A 10,977-nucleotide genomic window follows, 5' to 3' on the forward strand; every position below is an offset into this window, starting at 1 on the left:
CCCAGGCTGTTATAAAGTATTTTGCATGGAGGAAAATGAGCCAGTTGAAAGGACTTTTTTTTTTTAAACAAAATGATCAATGCTGAACATGTTTCTTTTTCCAATCTAATGATACACTTTTGGTTGTGACCCGTAGAAAAATGCAAAGCAGAAGCGGACAGGCTGGCCTCCTCTCCCGTCGCAGAACCAATGCTTAATGGCACCGAATGTGACGACGCAAGGCACAACAGCCCGACGTGCGTTTCGACAACAGGCCACGGCATGGAGTTAGCATTGGTAAATGAAAATGGGACGTCGGACATGGAGACGCCACACGGTTCTGTTACTGGGAGCAATGGATTTATTCTCATTAAGCCGCAACAGGAGGACAGCTCGGAAGCCACGCCTGATATGGCAAATTCCCCCCACAGGACTAACCGGCCACCTTCAAACACCCCCACAGGGGTACACTTGACCAAATCTCCCCCTTCCTCAGCCTCCGGGTCCCCTCAGACTTTAGGTGCACTAAGGACCGACCCTATTACAGGAACTACAACAGAGCTGGAGACAATAGACTCTAAAAATGGCACAGCCGCCACTACCACAGCTTCAACAACCATCATGATACACAGAGCTCGCAAAACCATGTCGAGGCCTGCTGTCACTCTGGAACAAAAGGTAAATGATTCCAATGTTGGGGTTTTCTTTTTCCTTCACATTCTTAGTTTTTAGTAGTCTGAGCCCTTTATCATCATTCCCTCCTATTTAAAAAAAAAAAAAAAAAAAATCACATTTTTTAAAAATAGCCCCTAAAATTTGCTACAACTGGGAAAAACCGTGCATTCACTCCAAAAACCGCCTCCATATTTTCAGGCACGTTTCACCCCCTCTATTCAGGACACTCACCATTTCTGTTTTTGTCACTGACAGCTCCTCAAGAAGGAATTAAGAGAAGCAAAGAACACCGTGATGGAAACTCCGGTTTCACCCGACACGCCGAACCCTTCACAGCAGTGCTCAACAGAGAACCATCTACCTCAGAATCCTTCGGATCTGCCAGCTTCAGCACAAACTGCTTCGCCGACTTCACCAGCAACTCCTGTAGATTCTTCCCCTCCGCTCACGTCGACGCCCTCCAACCTTCAACATGGTCTCGCAGGTTCCAGATGCAATCAACACGCACCGATACACCACCAAATAGATTTTTTTTTTTTTTTGTGGGGGGGTTCTTGGAATGAAAATAACCAGTCATCTTTGTGTATGTTTGTCTCTTGATGTAGGTCTCTTCACAGGGGGGCTCTCTTCCCGTAAGAAGAAGAGAAGGATGGGAATTTACAGCCTGGTTCCTAAGAAGAAACCTAAAATTCTTCGGCAGACAACAATGTTGGAAATGTTTCAGGTGGTACACCCGAATGCCAAGAGCCCGGAGGTATGTGCAAAGAGCGTGCAGAAATTTGAACAACTTCACCACCAGTCCATGACTTGCTGCACACTGAGCGACACGAGCAAACGCCACTTAGCTGTCACGCCGCGTGCGTGGTTCTGCCACTAATGGCTGATCGCCGCTCACTAGTTTTGCGCCGATTCAAAACAACTATGTTATGCGCGTAATGAGAGGAGAGTCATCAAAATAATAATCTCGTGCAATTCCTAGCGGGCATAGCGAATGTTTGCAGAACCAATAGTGCATCATATTTTATATTTTCCACATTTTCTCTGAACTCCCAGACAAATCTAAACATAAACGGGGAGAAGATGGATCATGCATCTGAGGAAGAGGAAGTGTCAGATGAGCTGGACTCGGAGGAGGAACAACAGTCGCAAGGAGAGGAACTTGGCACCGATATCGTGCAAACGAGTCCAACATTTGAGTCTCCGTCTCAGGTCAGCCTTGCCGAGGAAATCCCGAATCTCAATGCACGGAACTTGCGCAAGAGCTGGAATTAACCTTTGCATAGTAACCAACTCAGTGGTCACGTGTGCTAAATGTTTGCGGTTAAACTTGTCATTAGGCGGAGAATGAGCAGGATTCTGACGAATCTGGAGAAGATGAAGAGGAGGAAGGCACGGATTCAGATTACTTGGTAAGACCGACTAGGAGGCAACAAAATGCTTTTTTATCCACTAGCTTCAAACCATTTTCTCTTTTCTCCGACACCGAAATAGTCTCATCACTGAACTTCTGTTTGCCTCAGAGCACCGAGTCCAGTCTAAAGAAGTCAAAGAGGAAAACAAAAGGAGACGATGCCTGGCTCAGGCCATCGAGGAAATGCAAGAGGATGGCAATGGAGAAAGGTAACAAGTCCCACTGCGTCCACACCCAGCTCATTCGCTTTCGTAGATCGACTTGTCGGCTGCCGGCATCGGTTGATCTTCCTTGTCGACCAAAGTTTTTCCGAAGTACGGTTATGTTTTCTGTGGTTTCTTCTTTGAGTGTGTGGGTGTGTGTGCTCGCTTTTTTGCGCGAGTATGAACAATGACATACCAAAGGCCAATATCGGGGGGGGGGAGTGATGGACTTGTCAAAGCTGAGACGTACTGTGTGTTTTTATACCAGAATATGTAACAGTTTAATAGTTATTTGAAAGCAAAGATCCAAACACTGGAAGAAATTCATCCAGTTAACGTTTTTTAATTTAAAAAAAAAAAAAGGTAGGCACGTGAAGAACATGCAAATCTCCACATAGGAAGTCCGACACTTCGGTTTGAGCTTGTGCCCTCTGAAATGTGAGGCTTACCTGTTGTGTTTGTTGGTAATATAATATTTTAAAATGAGCTTTTCTTTTCAGAGAATTCCATCATCTACTAAGATAAACCCAAAGTAGACTATCTCTTATACATATGGATAATTTCATAATGGATCATTTTCAACCGACTTTTATTGTTCTGCCCAGACCCAGAGTCCTTGGCTGAGCCTCCTGCTGCATTTCTGATGCACTCAGAAGACAGAAATGAACACTCCGAGATCACACCACCCGACAAACTCTCACTCCATGAGCCTGACGCCAGTTCAGATGGCAAAGGTGAGCTCCTAAGACAGGAGGAGGCCACCCAATGACATATTCATTGTTTTACAAGCATTTTTCTGTCAAAGTGCTACACAGCACATCCCACCATGACAGCATTTTTTCAAATGTATGAAAAATCAAAGAAATATCCATCCTAAAACTTTTTTATTTATGCACCGTTGGCAGCCAATACGACCTCAAGTGCTTTTGAATACGATGTCAAGAAATGACACGTTGTCTTTGCAGAGAGCTCGAGTTCAACAGTGGAGGAGGCCCAGGAGCTACCACTGTGCAGCTGCCGCATGGAGACCCCCAAGAGTCGGGAGATTCTCATTCTGGCTGACAGGAAGTGCATGGCTACGGACAGTGTCGATGGACAATTGACCCGCTGCCAGGGCGCTGTCTTGAAACAAGAAATGATGCGTCCCTCCAACTCTGTTCAGCTGCTCGTTCTATGCGAGGACCACCGCAACGGCATGGTCAAGCACCAGTGCTGCCCCGGCTGCGGCTTCTTCTGCAGGGCTGTGAGTACAAGCCGTTTACAGGATATCAGCTGGGACATACTGGCACGAACATCTGCAGCCGGTTCCTCCGTGGGAATTATTTTGCAACATGCCTTTTGTCCGTCCTTTTGCTTCAGCTCGAGAGCCAAGCAAAAACATGCGGTCCTTCATTGGGATCCAAATTTTGGAAATAGATCGTATTGTCATCCCATTATGCCGTCGCATAATGGGCAAATGGCAAAAAGGCCATTAAATCGGACAGTAACTGGTGAGCATCTTACACAGGAAAAACTCAGTCAGTCAAGAAATATAATGCTGACCTATGACAAGGGACTTGAACATAAATTCCTTTGAGGTGACGCACTTATTGTTCAAAACGAAATTAGTTGAGTCTTTTTGTTTTTTTCTTCCAGGGGACCTTCATGGAGTGCCAACCAGACATGAACATCTCGCATCGCTTTCACCGCGCCTGTGCCTCAGTGCTGAAAGGTCAAAGCTTCTGCCCCCACTGCGGGGAGGAGGCCGGCAAGGCCAAGGAGGTGACCATCGCCAAGGCTGACACCACCTCCACTGTACCCCCCACACCTGCCCACGGGCCAGCTCCGCCCGGGGCCCACGAGGGCCGAGCGGACACCACTACCGGAAGGTAAATTACCCGCGTTGCCTTCTGACTTACCGAATGCGGTGGCACCTTGACTTTCTCATGAGTGCCCCCAATGTATACGTTTTTCTATTCCAACTTGCAAATATAAAGTGAAATCAAATAGGCCACACCCACTTGAAAGGAATACAAGTAGTACAATGTTACCTGCATGCGACTTTTGACTTAATTGCGCTAAATAAGCAGCTTGTTTTTTTTTTTTAATATGTTAAACTATTATAGTGCTATTTTCCTTGATCAAAACATGTAACAAAATGGTGGCGTTTTTTTGGGGGAGGAGGGTGGAAAGGATTCATGCCATCTCAATTCATTTTAATGATGAAAATTGGCTCGATGTAAATTGAGGTGACAGACCTGGTCACAGGCCAAATTACACACATGAGTGGAAGGCACTGCTGTCTGCCCGAAATCTTCAGCGATCGTTTTTGTTAGGAGTGAGGGTAAATGGCTCAGAGGATGGATGGAGCGCGGTGTTGAATTAAAGGCACTGTTGTTTTTATGGTCCAGCTCTTTACAGCCGGCTGTGGCGAGCGACGGCAACGGGAGAGCAGACAGCTCGCTTTGCGCTGGTTTGGCGCCGGGGCTCGACTCCCTCGCTGTTTCGGGATCCTCCGGCGGCACGGAACAGCCGGGCGACGTCGAAGCGACAGCCCCTTCTCCGATTCTTCCTCGAGAAACTCTTGAAAGCATCCTAGTTGCTCTTGACACGGAGAAGTATGTTTTCATTGCTTTCGTATGAATTCAGTCAACGTGAAATGTTAGACCCGGCTGGCATTTGGAATATTCATATGAGTGTGTTTGGATTAGACCCAAGAAGCTGCGTTTTCACCCAAAGCAACTTTACCTCTCGGCCAAACAGGGAGAGCTGAAGAAGGTCGTGCTCATGCTGGGTAAGTTTTAACCTTCATCCACTCCCTTGGGATAGTCATTGAAATGTGGTGAAACGATTTCCATCTTCATGTCGTATGCAGTGGACGGTATCGACCCCAACTTTAAGATGGAGTCTCAGAACAAACGCACCCCTCTCCATGCTGCAGCTGAGGGAGGACAAAAGGAAATCTGCCACATGCTTGTGCAAGTAAGAACTTATCCCCTTAGTCCTCTTATGGTGAGTGGATGCAATTACCTTCATGTCGTTGAAATAACTAGCTCGTATTTGCTATTTATAGAGTGCGTTATCCTACTGACTTCGCCAACTCACCTTTCCTACTTTCACCAAGGATTAGATGAGGTTTCCACCAGATTGGGCGTTCCAATTTCTTGGTGTACAACGTCATGCCCGCACGTTCTTAAATCTCAACCAGAACTGTTTGGAATACTTTCAATTAAATTCGGAGCATTGTCAAATCCCTCCCATCAGCCCCTTAAAAATATCTCCCACTTGTTGGATCTGAACCGATTCAAAAGAAATTTGACGTGCAATGTGATTTGTGCAGGGGGAGGTGATTTAGTTTCTTGAGTTCTTTTCACATGACACCTTTTGCAGTCACATAGTTCACCAGAGTTACAAATGAATGAATGCTTCTCCACTTAAAGGCCGGCGCAAACTTGGAAAGCTGCGACGAAGATCATCGAACACCGCTGATGGACGCCTGCGAAAACAACCACATGGAGACGGTCATGTACCTGCTGAGAGCTGGAGCCAGCGCCATGCACAAGGTCTGTCGCCATCACTTGCAAAAGAAAGATGACAGAAGCCCATCTGAGTTTGATGACGCTGTTGTCAGTCACCTTCAAATTTGTTGATGTATTTTTTATTTTTTTGTTGAGCAAGTGACACATAACTGGTCAGGACTAAACTCTCCACTCCACTCAGGATGTTGAAGGGTTCACATGTCTCCACCTAGCGGCCAAGTCTGGTCATTACAACATTGTTGAGTACCTCCTGTGTACAGGATACGTCAACATCAACTGTCAGGTCAGTTTACACTTCTGCATGCAGTTCTGAGTTACTTTGGGACTTTGCCCGGCAATATTCCCTGAGTAGATAGTGGCCAGAATGTACATTTGCACGTTTAGAATCCCGCTGTCTTTAAATTGCTCTGTTTCTGGAAAGTTAAGGGATGAATAAGCTCTGAGAGTTGAATCCACCCTGATACTTGTGCGCTACCTGCTGGAAAACTGAGTTTAGTGGTTGTATCTAATACAGTGGTTCCAACATTCAAGGACGTTCTGTTCAACCCTAACGTGTTCTCTTTGGTAGTTTTAATGAGGGACACACTTTGTAATTATTTATTCATTATGATGAGCGCGAAAACAGGTCATGACGCATGCCAAAAGCTGCACCACGGTCTGGTGTAGAAAACGCTTGTCGGACAGTGACTGGTGTGCGACGACTTCTCCCATCAGCAGAACAGCACAGGAAAAGCTGTCCTGGGTGTTATACGTTGCACTCCTGCTCACCATCACCACCCCCCCATGTTTGATTTTTTTTTTTTCCTTCCCCGATCCTACAGGATGATGGAGGATGGACAGCCATGATTTGGGCCACAGAGTACAAACATGTGAACCAGGTCAAATTGCTTCTGTCCAAAGGAGCTGACATCAGCATCAGAGACAAGGTTGCTCTAAAACACACTGCACTTTGGATTTTTTTTTTTTTTTTTTTTTTTTTTTCCTTCCCCGATCCTACAGGATGATGGAGGATGGACAGCCATGATTTGGGCCACAGAGTACAAACATGTGAACCAGGTCAAATTGCTTCTGTCCAAAGGAGCTGACATCAGCATCAGAGACAAGGTTGCTCTAAAACACACTGCACTTTGGATTTTTTTTTTTTTTTCCTTCCCCGATCCTACAGGATGATGGAGGATGGACAGCCATGATTTGGGCCACAGAGTACAAACATGTGAACCAGGTCAAATTGCTTCTGTCCAAAGGAGCTGACATCAGCATCAGAGACAAGGTTGCTCTAAAACACACTGCACTTTGGATTTTTTTTTTTTTTTCCTTCCCCGATCCTACAGGATGATGGAGGATGGACAGCCATGATTTGGGCCACAGAGTACAAACATGTGAACCAGGTCAAATTGCTTCTGTCCAAAGGAGCTGACATCAGCATCAGAGACAAGGTTGCTCTAAAACACACTGCACTTTGGATTTTTTTTTTTTTTTACAAAGAAATCAAACATGTAATTATAGGCTGGCGGTCAAAATTTCAGGAAGAAAACATCGTTCTTCACTGGGCAGCGTTCTCTGGCAGCGTTGAGATTGCCACACTGCTCCTGGACGCGCACTGTGATCTCCACGCTGTAAATATCCACGGGGACTCTCCTCTGCATATCGCCGCTCGGGAGAATCGCCTGGACTGTGTTGTGTAAGTTGCAATTGTGTGAAGCTGTTCTATTTTCGCGGTACGTACGGATTGCTGTGAATCCCGGCATTGCCTCTTTCTCGCTGAATTGTTATTTCACCGTGTGAGGTTGTGTCGTTGTTACTGGGAGGTGTTTTCTCAGCTCGTGTTTGACAGGTTGGTGGGGAAAAAAAAATGACCAAAAGAGGAAACCAACGTCATTGCTATTGCTGTCATGTCGCTACACAAGTGGTACTTGAAGCAGCAGTCTTTGAAAATTCTCTCAATCATTGGGTGTGAATGCTATACGTGCTTTGAATCGAGTTGTAAAAAAAATAAATTTTACAAAGTCACCTATCCTACCCTCCAGGCTTTTCCTATCTCGAGGAGCAGATGTTTCCCGAAAGAATCGCGAAGGAGAAGCGCCTCCGGACTGCTGCAGCCACAACTCAAAAACGTTTGCGGCCCTGCAGGCCAACAGGAGACAGAAGGATGCCAAGAACGTCGGGTTCATTCAAGCAATGGAAAAAAGCCTTCACAGGTTCAACTTGGATTTGTGCATTGTTTTTTAAAATTCAAAGTCTTCAGCAAGATTTCATATCAACTCAAGTAGTGTGAAAATAGGGCACGGGGCTGATGAAACACTAACTAGGAGTTGTTATGACGATGACATGGCAAATGCAGTGCAGAAAGAGGAGGGGCTTTGCTTTGTGCGGCAAGCGGCAAAATCAGCCAACGGTGTGTGCGTGCGTGCTTTTTGTACAGCGACATTGCCCTCGGGCAGGAGAGCGTTCCCCTTCCCTGTGTCAATGCCGTCGACGGTGAACCTTACCCGGACGACTACAAGTACATCCTTGAAAACTGCGTCACCTCCCCGATGAACATCGATAGAAACATAACCCACTTGCAGGTAAAGCTCTCGCCGCCAAATTCAAAGCGAGTTGTCCCGCTTCAATTGTCAAATCGCCGCTTTCTCATTGTTCTGCGTGTCCTTAACAACACAGTACTGCGTTTGCAAGGAAGACTGTTCTTCAAGCGTCTGCATGTGTGGACAGCTCAGTCTGCGCTGCTGGTATGATGCGGTAAGACCACGTTAAAGAGAACTTTTTTGAGGTCGAAGATGGTTCCAGACAATTTCAGGCAAGCTGTAGACTTGGCTCTTATTTCTCATTCTCATCAACTTTCAGGGCGGTTGTCTTCTCCCTGAATTCTGCCGTGAGGAGCCCCCGCTTATCTTTGAGTGTAACCACGCCTGTTCCTGTTGGAGGACCTGCAAGAACAGGGTGGTGCAAAACGGACTCAGGTAAAAAAAAAAGTATGCGTGTATCTCAACTGCAAAAGCGATCTCAGGCCTCTGGTTACTGAACGACATGTTCCAAGCTTGGCAATACTATTTGTGCATTTCTGCCTCCTCCTGGCCCCCAGTGGTAATGAAGTATTTGCGACCCGCCAAAAGAACATGATTAGAAAACGGGTGTCAGTCTGAGCTCAAATTTTTCTCTATACAAGTCACTGACCGGCCACACAATGAAAAAAATGTGCGACTTATTGTCCGAAAAATACAGTAGATTGTTGCATGAGGAAACTATTCAAATATCTGAATCTAACAAGTGAGAACCAATAACATGTCATGTTACCCAGGACCAGACTTGAGCTCTTTCGGACCAGTAAGAAGGGCTGGGGTGTCCGGGCACTACAAGACATACCGCAAGGGACCTTTGTATGCGAGTAAGTCCTCCAATAAATCCTGTCACTGAAAGGGGAAGTTTTCAGTTCACTCTGCTGACAAGATTTGAATTTATGCTTACCTCACTCACCCGACTGACGTGCACAAGCGCGATTCTCAAAGCTGGCCCTTCATAACGACAAGTACTTAGGAGCGTGCCTCGTTGTGATCGTCGCACAGAATGCCGTCCGGGTTCAACAAGAGAGCAGCTGTCGCAATATTTGCAGTGCGGCTTGTAAGCGGCGTTGGCATGCGCGTGAAGTTGACTCCTGCTTGTCAACAGGTACGTCGGTGAGATCATCTCCGAAGCCGAAGCTGAGATGAGGCAAAATGATGCGTACCTCTTCAGTTTGGATGACAAGGTGCAGTACATTCGCAATTCATCCTTTAAAAAAAAAAAAAGATCTTGCTTTTAAAAGTAAAATTGCTGCTCCGTTTGTCCATCAGTTTGGTTTCCAAAAGTAAGGCCATCATGTCTGATGTATGGCTTTTTTTTGACAGTCCATAACTAGTCGTGTTGTTGTTGTAGCTGATAGTATTTTTCATTCGTGGCCTTATGAATACATTTTTTGTTTGACATTATTGTTGTTTGCCTCTCAGCCACAAGATCTTTACTGCATCGATGCGCGTTTCTATGGAAACATCAGTCGGTTCCTCAACCACATGTGCGAGCCCAACTTGTTTGCCTGCCGAGTGTTCACCACACACCAGGACCTGCGTTTCCCACACATCGCCTTCTTTGCCAGTGAAAACATCAAGGCGGGAGAAGAGCTTGGGTAAGAAGACTTTTTTTTCATTCTCTACTTTTGTTTAATTTCAAGTTAGTGAGAGAACATATCTGGAGAACATATCTGGACGATGATGCCGAAGGCCACTTGAATAATTTTTATTTGCATAATTAAGTTCATGATTTCTTTTATTTTGACCTTTCTTTGAATTGTATTTTGTTCGACAAAGGGAGTTTCAAAGTTTAAGAAGACACAGATTATACCCCGAAAAATCATTTAAAAAAATGCTAATAAACCTTCAATATGCATTTTTGTGGACTCACTCGCATCAATTACCCCAAAAACAAAACCAAACTTTTTTTTTAAATGTCGGATGGAAACTCGGGTGGGGTCCCCCAAATGATTTGAGGCCCACACAGAGTATCGGCACGGTCCACATTGGGCCCTCAGGCCACCATTTGCCCACCCCCGTTACAGGGGGTTGTATGAAGCTCTTTTACGGAATCTGATTACATCATCATAAAGGCAACGTTTGAGTGATGTCCGCATGAAAGACTTGTTTTTGCTCGCTTCTCAGATTTAACTACGGCGACCACTTTTGGGAAGTGAAAAGCAAGGTGTTCAGCTGCGAATGCGGCTCCTCCAAGTGCAAGTACTCGTCCGCGGCCATGACGTCGTTGCAGGCGGACAGCACGCCAGAGAGCCAGCAGCAGCCCAGTGCCTCCCCTGACACCAGCTCGTCCGACGCTCCCTCCAGCCCCTCTTAAAAACGTTGCCCCCGCGCTCCGCTTATTTCCACGCGCGTCACGTCTCCCGGACACGAGGACGCCCGCCCCAACACCAACCGATGACACTTTTTGCGAGATGCACAGTTGGACGCCCCCGCCCCCTGAAGAATGTTCTGCTCCGGTTTGACACCATGCTAAAAATGACCCGTCTCACCAAACGGCGACGAGGGACAATTTAAAAGCAGTTTTTCACATTTCATATTTAACATCACCGGAAAGGGAAAAACGTGTCGAGAACCATTCCACCAGAATGAGCGTATGTGTACATTTAAGTTATCAGTTCATCATGTCA

General features: G+C 46.1%; 1 protein-coding gene across 1 annotated transcript; it reads left to right on the forward strand.

Annotated features, from left to right (window-relative positions):
• Positions 1-113: 113 nt before the first annotated feature.
• Positions 114-10,927, forward strand: LOC109527076 (histone-lysine N-methyltransferase EHMT1-like). Its single transcript, XM_019888765.1, has 24 exons — positions 114-657; positions 910-1,138; positions 1,260-1,408; positions 1,708-1,863; positions 1,992-2,063; positions 2,175-2,274; positions 2,874-3,002; positions 3,234-3,511; positions 3,904-4,136; positions 4,659-4,865; positions 4,959-5,041; positions 5,123-5,229; positions 5,688-5,810; positions 5,968-6,069; positions 6,608-6,712; positions 7,313-7,467; positions 7,814-7,984; positions 8,209-8,353; positions 8,448-8,525; positions 8,631-8,746; positions 9,085-9,171; positions 9,453-9,531; positions 9,770-9,945; positions 10,475-10,927. Exons 1-24 carry the CDS (start codon positions 190-192, stop codon positions 10,662-10,664), a joined length of 3,738 nt encoding a protein of 1,245 aa, XP_019744324.1. The 5' UTR covers positions 114-189; the 3' UTR covers positions 10,665-10,927.
• The last annotated feature ends 50 nt before the right edge of the window (positions 10,928-10,977 follow it).

Source organism: Hippocampus comes, unplaced genomic scaffold (genome assembly GCF_001891065.2).
Source record: "Hippocampus comes isolate QL1 unplaced genomic scaffold, H_comes_QL1_v1.1 scaffold347, whole genome shotgun sequence".
Classification (NCBI taxonomy): domain Eukaryota; kingdom Metazoa; phylum Chordata; class Actinopteri; order Syngnathiformes; family Syngnathidae; genus Hippocampus; species Hippocampus comes.

Coding starts and splice junctions, on each gene's coding strand:
- LOC109527076 (XM_019888765.1), top strand. CDS start 190: ATGCTTAATGGCACCGAATGTGACGACGCAAGGCACAACAGCCCGACG. Junction 3,003..3,233: donor CGCCAGTTCAGATGGCAAAG/GTGAGCTCCTAA, acceptor TTGTCTTTGCAG/AGAGCTCGAGTTCAACAGTG. Junction 3,512..3,903: donor GCGGCTTCTTCTGCAGGGCT/GTGAGTACAAGC, acceptor TTTTTCTTCCAG/GGGACCTTCATGGAGTGCCA.